At 37.4% G+C, this 16,716-nt stretch overlaps 1 protein-coding gene across 2 annotated transcripts in view; it reads left to right on the top strand.

Moving 5' to 3' along the window:
• The window catches only part of RNF216 (ring finger protein 216), a 153,020-nt gene that overhangs the window by 13,829 nt on the left and 122,475 nt on the right, over nt 1-16,716 (top strand). For both annotated transcript variants that reach the window (XM_070567366.1, XM_070567365.1), the window contains exons 2-3: nt 3,013-3,148; nt 8,581-8,714. In XM_070567366.1, the coding sequence (XP_070423467.1) occupies nt 3,082-3,148; nt 8,581-8,714 (201 nt within the window). In that variant the 5' untranslated portion in view covers nt 3,013-3,081. The remainder of the gene's footprint in view (nt 1-3,012; nt 3,149-8,580; nt 8,715-16,716) is intronic.

Here is a 16,716-nt window from a genome sequence, read left to right as displayed (position 1 = left end):
GCTTGGATCGTTGATTTTTCAGTTGTTTTTCTTCTCTAAAATACGCATTTGGATCTGTAAATTGCTCTCTAAGCACTGCTTTAACTCGATCTCACACATTTCCATGTGTTTTGTTTTCATGATCTTTCAGTTCATTGAGTGAAAATAGTTTCTCATTTTCAGTGTAATTTCTCCTTTAACCCGTCAGTTGTTTAGGTTGCTTAATTTCCGATATTTAGAAATTTCCTACTTGTTTGTCTTTTACTGGCTCTTGTCAGATAACATGCTATATGATTTCAAGCCTGCGAAATTTGTTGAGGCTCAGCATATAGACTGTTTTATAAATGTTCCTTGTACACTTGAAAAGAATGTGTGTGTGCAGTTGTTGGCTGGAGTGGTCTGTAAATACCGGTGACGTCAGGCTGTTTGATAGTGCTGTACAAGCCTTCTATACAGCGCTAAGTGTGGATTTGCCTTACTTCCCGAAGATCTGTCAATTGAAGCTATGTGTATTTTGAAACTGTTATTAGAGTCATACAAATTTAGGATTGTGTTATCTCCACTGAGTTGACTCTGTTTTCTGGATGAAATCTCCCTACTTGTCTCTAACGATACTTCTTGTAATGTCTATTTTGTCTAATAGTAATATACAATTTCTATGGGTTTTCTTGTACCGAAAAAAGGGAAAAGATAAAATAGTTGAAAAGAGGATTGTGATTTATTTTTTAAAAATCGGATGAGCATTTTATAATGGAAAAATATAATATTGGAAATTAAATACTTATGAGTTGTTAATGTTCGATATGTTGCTTTCCATCCTTTTACTTTTTTTGTTCTTCCCTGCTTTATCTCCCCAAATCCCCCCTGGTACATAGTTGTATATCTTAGTTGCAGGTCCTTCTAGTTGTGGCATGCGCGACGCTGCCTTAACGTGGCCTGATGAGCGGTGTCATGTCTGCACCCAGGATCCGAACTAGCGAAACCCTGGGCCATCGAAGTGGAGCATGCAAACCTAACCACTTGGCCACGGGGCTGGCCCCCTTCATCCTTTTACTTTTAAACCTTTCCGTTTTCTTGTACTTTTAGTGTTTGTCTTGTAAAACAACACTTAGTTTGGTTTTATCTGTTCTGATAATCTTTGTCTTTTGATTGGAGTAGTCTGTATATGTAATATAATTTCTGATAGAATTCAGTTTTTTAAAGTTGTACAGCATAATGACTTGACGTATATGTTGTGAAATGATTATCACAAGTTTAGTTAACATCCATCATCTCATATAGATACAAAAAAAAGAAGAGAAATGTTTTTTTTTCCTTGAGATGAGAGCTTTGAGGATTTACTCTCTCAGCTTTCAAATGTACCATACAGCAGTGTTAACTGTAGTCTTTATGTTGTAGATTACGTTTCCAGTACTTATTTATCTTATAACTGGAAGTTTGTACCTTTTGACCACTGTCATTGAGTTCCCCCACCTCTCACCTCTGGTACCCACAGGTCTGATCTCTTTCTCTGTGAATTTGGTTTTCTTTAGATTCCACATGTAAGTGAGATCACATGGTATTTGTCTTTCTCTGTCTGACTTACCTCATTTAATACAATGCCCTCGGGATCCATCCATGTTTTCACAAGTCATAGGATTTCCTTCTTTTTTATAGCTGAATGGTATTCCATTTTCTTCGCCCATTCATCTGTTAATGGACACTTGGTGGTTTCCATGTCTTGCCTATTGTCCATAATGCTGCCGTGAACATGAGGTGCGGATGTCTCTTCAGCATAGTGATTTCATTTCCTTTGGATATATACCCAGAAGTGGAATTGCTGGATCATATGGTAGTTCTATTTTTAATTTTTTGAGGAACCTTCATACTATTTTCCATAGTGGCTACGCCAGTTTACAGTCCCATCAACAGTGCACAAGGGTTCCCTTTTCTCCACATCCTTGCCACTAGTTGTTCTCTGATCTTTTTGATGATAGCCATTCCAGCAGGTGTGAGGTGCTATCTTATGCTTTTGATTTGCATTTCCCTGATGCTTAGTGATGTTGAGCACCTTTTCATATACCTCTTAGCCTTTAGAATATCTGACTTGGAAAAAAGTCTATTTAGGTCCTTTGCCCATTTTTTTATTCTTTTTTTCCTGAGTAAGATTGCCCTGAACTAACATCTGTTGCCAATCCTTTTTTTTTTTTTCGCTTGAGGAAGATTAGCCCTGAGCTAACATCTATGCCCATCATCCTCTATTTTTTTTTTGTATGTAGGACACCTCCACAGCCTAGCTGGTGAGTGGAGTAGGTCTGTGCCTGGGATCTGAACTTGTGAACCCAGGCTGCCAAAGTGGTGTGCACAGAACTTAAACCACTCAGCCACTGGGCTGGGCCCTGCCTGCCTTTGCCCATTTTTTACTTGGATTATTATTATTGGGGTTTTTTTGCTATTGACTCATATGAGTTCTTTATATATTTTGGATTTTTTTTTTAAGTTTTTATTTTTTTCCTTTTTCGCCCCAAAGTTCCCTGGTACATAGTTGTATATTCTTAGTTGTGGGTCCTGCTAATTGTGGCACGTGGGACGCTGCCTCAACGTGGTTTGATGAGCAGTGCCATGTCCGTGCCCAGGATTCGAACCAACGAAACACTGGCCGCCTGCAGCAGAGCATGCGAACTTAACCACTCGGCCACGGGGCCAGCCCCTATATATTTTGGATTTTAACTGCTTATCAGATATATGATTTGCAAACGTTTTCTCCTGTAGGTTGCTGTAATTGAGTTTTTAAGCATACTTTTTGTTTTTTATGTATCTCATTGGTTCTCTGATCCTTTATTCCTCACTTGTGTGTTCTTTGGCAGTAATTGGTTAATTTTTTATTATTCCATTTTTTCCCTCCTCTATTAGCTTTTTAGTTATGCATTCTTTTATTTTTATTTTTAATGGTGTTTTCTCCATAGGCTTAGAATGCTACCTTGATCCTTGATCAGATATGGGGGAAGGGTTTCAGTAGTCTCCTATTCTTAGTGTTTTTTTTTTTCATTTCAGATCCTTTGGAACAGATAGTCGCCATGTTTAGATATTAGCAAGTGCGTATGTTTTTGTCTGCATTCGAAAATGGCAGAGGGAAACAACAATGAAGAGGTAATTCACTTGAACAACTTTCACTGCCACCGGGGACAAGGTAAGTGTTTGTTCTCACTTTCTCCCTTTCATCCTTGCTTTTTCCCTTAGTATTACAGTTCTCTCTTTTTTTAAATAAACTTATTTTGCACCATGTAGAACCCAGAGATGTTTCATTTTTAGACCTGAGAACATCAGGTGTAAATGGACTCATCAGACTAGAATGTTGTGTCAAATGGTGATACCTGCTGGCATGAATAAGTTTAAGAATCTTCCATCACAAGTAAATTAATAAACTACTAATTAGCAAGCCAAAGAGAGGTGTGAATGTGCAGTCACTGGATCTTGAGAGATGGGAGTACGGGGACAGTGGCAGGTCTGTGCTTTTGAAGGAATAGTGACTGCAAGGGAGTGTCGCTCCTCCACGCCGATGTGATCTAAAAGTACTAAAGTTACGCTAAACGTTTTTACCCCCTCATACAATGCTTAATTTCTTTTTTGCTAGAAGATTCTGGTTTAGCCTCACAGGGAATTTTCATTTTAGGGTGTTTAAAATTTGGGAGAATTCGTTCATAAAGGGAAGGGAACCTGCGTTTCTATAACATCCCTAAATGGATATGAAATTTCCTGTCAAATCCTAATTTACATTTACACCTGGACTTAAAGAAAAAAAGTCATGCAGATGACTAAGAAAAGATCATTTTTTAACAAGTATCAGTTCCATGGAAGGAGTTGTGCCAGTTTTTGTTTTTTCTCATTGATAATATTTTGTGCTTATGAGGATGATTTTTTTTCTACATTATATATATATATGTGGTCTTCGGAGCATTTAAAATTGAGCAAATTTTATTAAGCAAATAAATTGAGAAAAACAGATAAAATTGCTTATGCTATTCAAGTTATGAGTACAAAGGAAATACTAATATTTTAGAATTTTATTAATAGTATATTCTATGTTGGTAGTGATTATAGCCATAATTTTTTGTGATTCAGAAGGTTTTAAATCTTAGCTATAATTTGTATATATGATCGTTTTTCAAATTTTCTGAACATGTATATCAAATTAATGTTGTTCTTGTTTTTTAATTGGGTCTTAAATATACTTGAACAGAGTGTCTTTAAGAATAACTAATTCCTTTTGGGAAATTATTGACATTGAAGGTAGTATTTTTCTGTTAGACAAGTTTGGTATATTCTTCATTCATTATGAGGATTTTTTTCAGACATACAGAGTTTTTTGTTTTTTAGGTGTACAGTATTAATAATTTTTATTATGCCAACTCCTGTGGAGTTTTTTTTTTTAATTTTTAAATTATCTTTATTGAGGTATGATTTGCATACAATAAGTGCACACATTTTAAGTTCAGTGAGTTTTCAAAAATGAAAACACCCATATAACCATCACCTTAATCGTGATATAGAACATTTCTATCATCCTAGAAGGATTCCTTTCCAGTCAGTCCTCACTCGGCTCCTGGCCTAAGGAAACCACTGATCTGCTGTTTGTCACTGAGCAATTTCATATAAATGGAACCATACAGTATTTACATTTGTGCCTGAATTCTTCTGCCCAATATGATTTTTTTTGACATTCATCCATGTTGTTGCGTGTATCAGTAATTCAATCCTTTTAAATTACTGAGTAGTATTCACCTAGAATTCTATACCCAGTGAAAATAGGCTTAAGAATTAAGATAAAAGAAAGGTTAAAAAGTACAGGAATGAAAAAAGACACATTATGCAAATGGTAGTTCCCGAAAAGAGCTGTATGTCTATATGTTGTCAGATAAAGTAGGCACTCCAGACAGAAGTATTAATAAAGTGAAAGAGTTCATAATGATAAAAGGGACAATGCACTGGAAAGATAAAACAACCCTAATCTCTGTATGCTTAGTAGTCTGCTGTCAAAAGAGAGAAAGCAAAAATTAGCAGAACTAAAAGGAGAAATGGACAAATCTGCAATCATAGTGGGAGATTTTAACATGTTTCTTTCAATAACTGAGAGAGCAAGCACATACAAACGTTTGTTTGAATATAGAACATTGGAAGAACATGATCAACTTGACGTAGTAGACATGTATGAAATGCTGCACCCAAAGTGTTTACCGAAATTGACCATATTTTGAACTGCAAAACAAGCTTCAAGTTTCACAAGATTGAAATCATATAGATTATCTTCCTTAACCACATTGGAATTAAGCCATAAATCATTATAGAAATATAATTAGAAAATGCCTGTGTGTGTGGAAAATGGGAACATGCTTCAAAACAACTCATGGTTCACAGAAGAAATCACAATGAAAATTAGAAAATATTTTGAATTGCATGATAATGAAAAATAATATATTGAAGCTTATGAGATACATCTAATGTCATGTTTGGAAGAAAATTTATAACCTAAAATGCATATATTGGATAAGAAGTAAAGCTAAGAAATTAATAATCTAAACCAGAACTTAACAGACTTAAAGAGCCAGATAGTCACTATTTTAGGCTTGCAGGTCATGTGGTCTGTGTTGTAACTGCTCAGCAGCTATAGATAATACATAAATGAATGAGCGTGGCTGTGTTTCAGTAAGGACATGAAGTAACAGGACAGTCTTACACTGCTGGTGGGAGTGTAAATTGGCACAAACAACTTGGAAAATTGTTTGACATTGTCTATTAAGATTGAACATATGCTTTCCTATGACTCAGCACTTCTAGAATGTACCCAACTGAAATGCATATACCAATAGACTTGTGCAAGAATGTTCATAATGGCATTATCCAGAATAGCCAAGGCTGGAACCAACCCAAATGTCCATCAACAGAAGAATAAATAACTTAGGATATAGTCTTATAGTGGATTACGTCCAACACAGAGAACTGCTGCAACAGGCAGAAACATGGATACATTTCAGACTTGGTATTTGCAAGAATGCCAGAAACAAAAGAATGTATGCTCAAAAACAAGCAAAACTAAACTGTGGACTTAGGAGGCTGCTAATGTGCTAGAAATGTATTTATTGTCCTTAGTGATGGCCACACAGGTATGGGCCTTTTGTATTGATTCATGGAGTTATACACTTAATTCAGTTATACACTTAATTGTTGCGTGTATCAGTAATTCAATCCTTTTAAATTACTGAGTAGTATTCACCTAGAATTCTATACCCAGTGAAAATAGGCTTAAGAATTAAGATAAAAGAAAGGTTAAAAAGTACAGGAATGAAAAAAGACACATTATGCATATAATATGCATATAAACACAATAATGTGTTTATATATGTGGTTTCTGGGGAGTATCTTGTTAACCAGTGGGCTTCACTCGCTGTAAGGTGATAGGTTTCAGACCAGCTTTTTTGTTGAGTCCCCCAAGATCGTTGTCTGTGTCTTTTTCTTGGGCCAGTTCTTCCAGAAAGGAATCTGATTTCCTGCCTATGGAATCTGAGACTGTCTGCCAGCATTCAGGGAGCCCAGCAGCAGAAGGCACCTGAGGTCTTATTCGTTAGGCTCTTTGTGGCACCCCTTTCCTCTCTTGACCCCGTGCCAGGCGTCTAGTGCCCCTCAGCCTCTGTCTCTTTAGAATGGACCTCTATGGGGTGGGTCTTCTGGAATAGCTGAGTGAGGAGCTTGGCAAATCCTCTCCCCAAAATCAATGATAAAATTAGACAAAATTGTCAAAAACAACCAGTAAAGACTGGAAATCAACAAAGGCCTACAATAATTGAGACCATTTATGCAAGAATATCTAGGATTCTGCAGCATGAGTTAGACCACCCCTGGTTGGCTGCCCCCTCTGCAGGCTGTGGGTTTGATCCTTCTCCATTCTGCTAGAGCCCTTGCCACCTGTAAATCTGCTGTTTTCCAGAATTTTGTTTTAAATCCCCTGCCAGCTATCATCTCCTTTTCTCTTCTTTGTGTACTTGAAAGGTTGTAGTCTTCAGCTCCTTTACTCTCATTTTGGTGGGGTTTCGGGAGGTGATGGTGATAATCTCTTGGATTCGTTCTGCCAGGTTTAACCGAAGTCCTCTATAATGTACTTCCTGGACCCTCAGTTCAGTTGGTGGTTAGATGTATCAGTCTACTTGAAATCATGCAACTTTACTGTGTCTCAAGTACTATAATAAACAAGCATTTTATGTGGGTTTTCTCACTTTGTACACTTATTTGAACTAGACATCAATGTTAATGTGTTTTAATGTTGAGGAAATGGAAGCTTAAAGAAGTTAGGTAACGGTGTCATGCTAGCGTGTGGTGGAGCTGAGATTTGAACCTGTGCAGTCTGACCTTAGATCACACAGACTTACCTGTTTTAAGCTACTCTCCCTGCCATCACCACAGCTCTCTTACAGGAATGAAATGAGAGAATTGATTTTAGATTGCTTTTCAGATTGTTGGGTACCATGAAAATACACGAGCCATTAACCTTGAGAAAGGCATTAGAGCTCTAATGGAGGAATTTCAAAATTTGTAATGATAATGCCTCTTTTTCTTTCTTTCTTTTTTTTTTTTTAACCCTTTTTGCTAGGACACTTAATGCATTTCCTCTTCATTGCCCATTTTAACCTCCAACATTCCCACAAAACCAGATAGGAAAAAATACCAGTTTATGTTATCCAGTAATTCGTATTAAACGTGATCCATCTTCAAAAAAATAAAAGGAGTTAGAGGCCTTGAACAGAATTATGATGTCTCCGTGGTTAGTTTAACTCTAGTTCTATTTAAAAGGAAACTAGGAAAGTTAAATTGCTTACTGTCATAGATGCTAAATGAGTGTTTGACTAAAACAGTGAAATATGTTTGCATAAATAATAGTTAAAATTTATGTCTAAAGTGAGCAAATTTTAATATTTTAAATGTTACATGAAAATTTTAACTATTTTTTTTTTTTTTAAAGATTTTATTTTTTCCTTTTTCTCCCCAAAGCCCCCCGGTACATAGTTGTGTATTCTTCGTTGTGGGTTCCTCTAGTTGTGGCATGTGGGACGCTGCCTCAGCGTGGTCTGACGAGCAGTGCCATGTCCGCGCCCAGGATTCGAACCGACGAAACACTGGGCCGCCTGCAGCGGAGCGCGCGAACTTAACCACTCGGCCACGGGGCCAGCCCCAATTTTAACTATTTTTAAGTGAAAGTATTTTCAGACCTATCAGTTTGGATAAAACAATGTTTCATTCCCTGGGAGGAATAGAGATGAGGTAGGAGGCCACGATTTCAGTCAAGAAGATTTTATCAACAGATTTTTCCAACCTAGTATAAGAAAAAGTTGATAATCTTGAGCATAGTAATTTCGGATTTTCTCTAGTGATTCCCGAAACGTTTTATTGGCAAAGATCAGCATAGATACATGGCTTTTAATGCTTGGCTGCAGGTGCTGCTTGAGGAGTTCACACACCAGTAGCCATGAACTTGGCTTTAGGCTTGACCTAAAAAGTCATGCCAAAGTTGAATGAAAGGACTGAATGTGCCTATTCCACCTCCCGGTAACAGTGTTCTCTGCCTCCTTTTAGGCTGGATCAGCCTCAGAGATGGACCCATCACCATATCTGACTCCTCTGATGAGGAAGGGGTTCCAATGCTGGTCACCCCAGCTCCTCAGCAACACGATGAAGAGGACCTGGATGATGATGTCATCCTGACGGAAGTGAGTTTTCTTAAACTTACCGTGATGAGGCGTTACTGCAAGTTAGTGTTCTGGTTCTTCAGCCGCTCAGTGGTGGGCACTGGGGCCTCGGGGCAGAATAGCTCAGAGCGGCACTTGGGCTACGTGGTTGGCGCGTGGTCTGCGCTTGTTCCACGGTTCTGAGGACCATGCCCTTTGCACCCTGCCTGATGTCCGCTTAGCCTTAGAAGCCGTGTTTTGGTCTGTTTCTGGACCTACCTTTTGCACCATTGCTGTCTGGCTCTACATGTGCTAGTCTACGCTGTTGTGATTACCACAGCCTTATCATGCATCTCGATAGCAGGCAGTGCTCATCTCCCCTGAGTGCTCGGCAGTTTGCAGAATCGTCCTGGGTATTTTGGTGCTTATATTTTTATAGAAATTTTAAGATCAGCTTTTCTAGTTCGGGTAGATAGGTGGTTTAATTCAAAACCAGTCTTATTGCTGTACTTACAGAACAATTTATATAGTATTGACCCTTTCTAACTAAGAACAAGTTTTATCTTTCCATTTAGTCTAGCCTGCCTTTATATTCTTCAGCCAGAGCATTTTGAATTTTTCTTACTATAGATCTTAAACATATTTCATTAAGCTTGTTCCTGGTTATTTATCTTTTCTGTTGCTTTTGAAAATGTCATCTTTTCTTCCATTGTACCTTTTAACCTTTTTTTTTTTTTTAATTTAATAGTCTCTTGGGTTTTACATTAGTTTAATACCCAGTCACCTTATTTTTATTGTCTGTAGTTGTTTTTCAGTTGACCCTCTTAATTTCTCAAGGGATGGCGTCTGATCTATCTGTAAATAATGATACTTAGTTTCTTCCTGTCCAGTTTTATACTTAGTCTTTCTCTTGTCTAATTATGTTAAGTGATAGCTCCTCAAAGATTTTAAGTAGTAGTGGTAATAAGAATAAGAAAAATACCCACTGACATAAACAGGAATTTTTTTTTTTAGTTCATAATAGTTTACATCAATGTGAAATTTCACTTGTACATTATTTCTTGTCTGTCACCACAGAGGTGCTCCCCTTCACCCCCTGTGCTCACCCCCAACCCCCCTTCCCCTGGTAACCACTGAACCGCTTTCTTTGTCCTTGTGTTTGTTCATATTCCACATATGAATGAAGTCATCTGGTGTTTGTCTTTCTCAGTCTGGCTTATTTCGCTTAGCATAATTCCCTCCAGGTCCATCCATGTTGTTGCAAATGGGATGGTTTTTGTCTTTTTCATGGCTGAGTAGTATTCCATTGTGCATATACACACCACATCTTCTTTATCCAATCATCAGTCCATGGGCACTTGGATTGTTTCCATGTCTTGGCTATTGTGAACAGTGCTGCCAGTGAACATAGGGGTGCATATATCACTTTGGATTGTTGACTTCAAGTTCTTGGGGTAGATACCCAGTAGTGGGATGGCTAGGTCATATGGTAGTTCTATTTTTAGTTTTTTGAGGAATCTCCACACTGTTTTCCATAGTGGCTGCATTAGTTTGCATTCCCACCAGCAGATTATGAGGGTTCCCTTCCCTCCATACCCTCTCCAACATTTGTTATTTTTAGTCTTAGTGATTATAGCCATTTTAACAGGCATAAAGTGGTATCTTAGTGTAGTTTTTGTTTTCTTTTTTTCTGCTTTTTTCTCCCCAAATCCCCCCAGTACATAGTTGCATATTTTAGTTGTGGGTCCTTCTAGTTGTGGCATGTGAGATGCCACCTCAGCATGGCCTGATGAGCAGTGCCATGTCCGTGCCTGGGATTCGAACCAGTGAAACCGTGGACTGCTAAAGCGGAGCACACAAACTTAGCCACTTGGCCAAAGGGCTGGCCCAGTATCTTAGTGTAGTTTGATTTGCGTTTCCCTGATGATTAGTGACATGGAACATTTTTTCATGTGTCTATTGGCCATCTGTATATTTACTTTGGAAAAATGTCTGTTCGTACCCTCTGCCCAATTTTTTGATGAGGCTGTTTGTGTTTTGTGTTGTTTTTGATCAGGCTGTTTGTGTTTTGTTGTTTAGTGGGTTGTCTTTTTGTTTTGGTCCTAGTTTCTTTTGCCTTGCAGAAGCTGTTTAGTCTGATGAACTCCCGCCTGTTTATTTTTTCTTTTGTTTCCCTTGTCTGAAAAGACATGGTATTTGAAAAGATCTTTTAAGTTTGATGTCCAAGAGTGTACTACCTATATTATCTTCCAGGAGTTTTCTGTTTCAGGACTTATCTTCAAGTCTTTGATCCATTTTGAGTTTATTTTTGTTTACGGCATGAGATAGTGGTCTACTTTTCATTCTTTTGCATGTGGCTGTCCAGTTTTCCTAACACCATTTATTGAAGAGACTGTCTTTTTTCTCCATTGTATGTTCTTGGCACCTTTGTCGAAGATTAGCTGTCCGTCTATGTGAGGTTTTATTTCCGGGCTTTCAGTTCTGTTCCATTGATCTGTGTCTGTTTTTGTGCCAGTACCATGCTGTTTTGATCACTGTGGCTTTGTAGTACATTTTGGAGTCAAGGATTGTGATGCCTCCAGCTTTGTTCTGACATAAACAGGAATATGTTTCTTTATTAAGTGTGATGATGGCTTTTTGCTTGAGATACCATTATTTAAAATAATGTTAAGGAAGTAGCCATCTACTTTATTTCACGTTTTAATTATAAGTGAAGGTAGAATTCTGTCAAATTCAATTTCAGCATCTGTGAAGATTATCATATGATTTTTCTTCTTTGAGCTGACAATGTGGTAAATTATTCTGTCTTGGGACAGACTCCACTTGGTAATGGTATTGTAATGGTAATGTGCTGTTGGATTCCATTTGCTAAGATTTTATTTAGGGTTTTCTCTGTAGATCTTGTAAGTGAGAATGGCTGATAGGTGTTTGTATATGCCTGTGCTATCCTTGACAGATTTTTTATAAACATGATTCTGACTTCAGGAAAAGAGTTTCGAAGTTTTCTTTGTTCCTCTGTGCTCTGATGCAGTATTTCAAATAACATTTGAGTTCCCTGTTCCTTAAAGATTTGGTAGAGTATACCCTAAAGCCTTGTGGGCTGTTGCTTGTTGTGGAGGACGGTATGAAAACTGTCTCAGCGTCCTCTGTGCTAATTGATGTGTCTAAGTGTTCTTTCACTTTCAATATCAGTTTTGTTCACTGCTATTTTCTTAGAAAATCATTTATTTATTTCAAGGTTTTTTGATATACTTAGTGGAATTAAACAAAATAGCCTTTTGTTCTTTCTAATTCCTCTGAATCTATGGTTCGTCCGTTTTTCTTTTCTCTTTTTGTACTTGTGTTTTTTCCTGATTTTATGAGCTAACCCTTCTTCCCTCCTCCCTTCCCTTCTTTTCTTCCTTTCTCCTTTACCAAAGAAACTTTGCCAAACTTCTTAGTTTCTGCTTTTGTCTCTATTAATTCTTTCCTTCTGCTTTAGCGTGTTTAACATACTTCTTTAGCATTCGTTCTGTGGTGCTTTTACTAACTTCTTGGGTTATTTGTTCTTTATTCATTCTTTTATATTATTATTCTGGTTATTTATTGCTATGTAATGTATCACCTCAAAACTTAATGGGTTAAAAAAACCGCAGTCATTTCACTCTCTCATGGTTTCTGTGGGTCAAGAATTTAAGAAGGGTTCAGCTGGATGATTCTGGTTTGCGATCTCTCACGTGGCTGTTCTCAGATGGTACTGCAACTGGGACAGTGGGGGCTGCAGCACCTGGAGGCTGGCAGGCATTGCTCTCTTCAGGACTTCTGCGTGGGCTCGCTTGCTCTCCTATTTTTTAATTGAGATATAATACAAAACCTATATAATTTCTCCATTTAAGGTGCACAGTTCAGTGGTTTTTAGTGTATTCACAGAGTTTTGCAACCATCAACACAATCAATTTGAGAACGCTTTCATTACCCCCCAAAAAAGCCCTGTGCCTATTAGCAGTGACTCCCCATTTCCCCCCCACTCTCTACTCCCCCCCAGGCAACCACTGATCTACTTTTTATCTCTATAGATTTGTCTCTTACAGACGTTCCATATAAGTGGAATCGCACAATATGTGGTCTTTTATAACTGGTTTCTTTTACTTAGCATAGTATTTTCAAGGTTCATCCATGTTGTAGCATGTATCATCAGTACTTCATTCCTTTTTTTAAACAATTTTATTGAGGTATAATTCACATGTCATACAATTCATCCATTTAAAGCATGCAATTCAATAACTTTTAGTATATTCAGAGTTGTGCATCGATCACCACAGTCGATTTCAGAACATTTCCATTACCCAAAAAAGAAACCCTGCTCCCCTTAGCTGTCATCCTCCATTCCCCCATCCCAGCCAGTCGTAAGAACCACTCAGCTACCTTCTGTCTCTATAGGTTTGCCTATTCTAGACATTTCATATGAATGGAATGATACAGTATGTGGTCCTTGGCGACCAGCTGCTTTAATGTAGCATGTTTTCAAGGTTCATCTGTAATGTAGCATGAATTAATAATTTCGTTCCTTTTTATTGCTGAATAATATTCCCTTGCATGGATAAACCACATATTGTTTCTCCATCAATTGATGGACATTTAGGTTGCTTCCACTTTTTTGCTATTATTAATAATGAATAATGCTGCTATGAACATTCACGTAGAAGTTTTAGTCTAGACATATGTTTTTGTTTCTCTTGGGTATTGTCTTACTCCATTCAGGCTGGTATAACAAAATACCACAGACTGGGTAGCTTATAAACAACAGAAATTTATGACTGCAGTTCTAGAGACTGGGAAGTTGAAGATCAAGGCACCAGCATGATCGTGTTCTGGTGAAGGCCTTCTTCCAAGGCACGAATCCCGTTCATGAGGGTTCTACCCCTTTGACTTAAGCATCTCCCAGAGGCTCCCCCTACTAATACCATCACCTCCGGGGGTTAGGATTTCAACATACACTTGGGCTGGGGGAGGAGACGCAAACATTCAGACCATAGCAGGTACGTACCTAGGAATGGAATTGCTGGATCCTGTGGTAACTGCGCTGCATTCTTCCAGACGGTTTTCCTTAGCAGCTGCACCATTTTACATTCCCGCTGGCAGTGTACAGGGGTTCCGGTTTCTCCGTATTCTTGCCGACAATTGTTATCGTCGTCTTTGTATAGCCATCCTTGTGAGTATGAAGTGGTATCTCATTATGGTTTTGATTTGCATTTCCCTGTAGCTAAAGATACTAAGCCTTTTTTGATGTCCTTATTGGCCATTTGTATATCTTCTTTGGGGAAAAGTCTGTGCAAATCCTGTGTAGCCCATTTTTAAAGTGGGTTGTCTTTTTATTATTGAATCTTTCTGTATTCTGGATACTATATACTTTATATATTCTGGATACCTTTATCAGATATCTGATTTGTGGACATTTTCTCTCATTCTGTGAATTGTGTTTTCACTTTTTTGATAGTGTTCTTTGAAGTACCAATGTTTTAAACTTTGAAATTCAGTTTATTTTTTCCTTTGTCACTTGTTTTTGATGTCATGTCTAATATATATGATCTATCTTAAGGGCTAGGTCAGGCTTCCTCACGTCATAGAGGTCTCAACATTAGTATAAATTAGTGCTTTAAACTCATCCTGGATAATGTAAAGACTTTAAAACACTTTAACTCTATTTATTCACCTCCTGACTGAAATACTGTTTTCTTAAAAATGTATTTCAATTCTGTATACATTTTTTAAAACCTTATAGTATGTTTTTTGTTTTATATAGTCAGTATTCACTTTGCCTTCTCCAAATATTGACCTTTTTTGTTCTTCATTCCTTTCTGCACCTCTGCCTTAAACTGAGATGATTTTTCTTCTACCTAAAGAACACTCTTTAGGATTTCCTTTACAGTAAATTTGATATTTTCATTGAGTATAAAATTACATGTGGCAGTTATTTTCTTTGAACACTAGGAAGATTCCAGTATTTTCTGGCTTCCATTTTTCTGTTGAAAAATCATTTGGTCTTATTTTTTTCTATTGAAAACAGTGTGTAGTGCTGCTTTTAAGAATTTATTTTTGTATTTGAATTTTGCAGTCTTTGTATGCTACCTAAGTTTCTTTTTTTCTTTTTCTTTTTTTTTTTGTGAGGAAGATTGGCCCTGAGTTAACATCTGTTGCCAGTCTTCCTCTTTTTTTTCTCCTCCCCAAAGCCCCAGTACGTATTTGTATATCCTAGTTGTAGGTTGTTCTAGTTCTTCTGTGTGGGATGTTGCCACAGTGTGGTTTGATGAGTGATGCATAGGTCTGCACCCAGGATGCGAACCAGTGAACTCCAGGCCGCTGAAGCAGAGTGTGAGAACTTAACCGCTTGGCCATGGGGCTGGCCCCCATAGCTAAGTTTCTATTGTTTGGGTATTTTAATTCATCCTGCTGAGATCTTCAAAACTAAAATCAAGCCACTGTCCTTGAATGTTTGTATTTTGTCTTCAAATATTGCATCTTATCTCTCCTCTCTCCTTCTAGAACTCCAATTACAAGTTGATAAGAAAAAACCCTTTTCACTGTATTCTTTCTGTCTTCTAGTCTCTTATCTAATTTTCAGTCATTTTGTGTCTCTATGCCTTATTCTGGCTATTTTATTCTGACTTGTCTTTCGCTTCACTATTGTCTCTTCATCTGTGTTTATTTAAAGTGCTTTCCACCCATCCCTTGATGCCTAACCTTAATTACTATATTTTTCCATTCTGGAATTTCCATTTGATTGGTTCTTTTATTTTTCTTTCTTTCCAACAATTTCTAATTCTCTGCTAAAATTCTCAGTCTAGTCTTTTATTTCCTTAAACATGCTAAGGATGTTATTTTAGAATCCATGTCTGGTAAGTTTACTATTTGAAACTTCTGTAGGTTTATTTCTGTTGTCTGTTATTTCTCTTGGTTTGGTTTTCTGTTATGTTGCATCAGTTTCTTACATGCCTGGTTATTTTTTATTCCATGGTAGTCATTATTGTATATGAGAATTTTGAGGTTTTAGATGCTGTTGTTGTTCTTAGAGAGGGCCCCCATCTTCTCTTGGAGAGAATTAGGGAGACCAGCAATCACCGATTCAGGGATTTAAACTGTCAGGACAAGGATTCAGTTCCTGGAAAGTCCAGCACATTTCCAGTTCACCCTTACTTCAGTGGTGCAACCCTTCAAGGACTCACCCTAGAGCTTGAGATTTACCAGAACCCTTCCCCATGCTGTGTTCTCATATTCCAGCTTTTGTGCCTTTACCTTCTCAATGACTGTATTAGAAGTTTTGTTCATCTTCTCATTCTTCAGCCAGGTCTGGAATTGGCAGATGGATCTGTAGGAGAAAAGTACCCCAGTCTGGGGCTCGTTTTGTTGGATTTCTTCATCCTGGACTTTGTCCCCCAGTATCTCTGAGGTCTTTGAGTAGATGTTTTGGTTTTGCTTTGATATTTTGACTAGATTTTCTGCTTTTACACAACAGAAGGGTAAATCTTAATGATCTAGCATGTCATTACTGGAATCAGAAGTCCATTTTTGTGTCTTTATTCATATGCTTTCTGAATCACTTGAGTTGCAGTAACTTTTAATTATGTAGTTGAGTTTTGCCTAGTGGTTCTATTTAAAGAGACTTAAATTTAATAGGTGAATTGATCTCATTTATATTTATTAGTGTGACCAATATAGTTTGTTTTTAGTTCTCTCATAGTGTTTAATATGCTTTATATTTTTATCGCTTTAAAAAATAATCTTTCACTTTGTTCCCTGCATCTTTGAGGTTTTCATATTGAGAGAGTGTGTTCTTGCTGATAATTTAAAGGTTTTTATCTTTAGTTTTATTCTTTTTAGTTCTTCTGGTAGTTACTTTTATACTTTGAAATGCTGTCCTTACTTATGTAAGTTGATTTGTCAGGTTTAAATGTATGTGTTGACCCCCATCTTCTCCACTTTTGATGGTTACCTTATTTCCCAACCTTTTATTGTCACCTTATTTCTAAAAAAAAGAAAGATTAAAAATGTTTCTACTAAAGAGATA

This window comes from Equus przewalskii, chromosome 12 (genome assembly GCF_037783145.1).
Source record: "Equus przewalskii isolate Varuska chromosome 12, EquPr2, whole genome shotgun sequence".
Lineage (NCBI taxonomy): Eukaryota > Metazoa > Chordata > Mammalia > Perissodactyla > Equidae > Equus > Equus przewalskii.
Note: the sequence above shows the minus strand (reverse complement) of the source record. Positions and strands in the feature narration are given on the sequence as shown.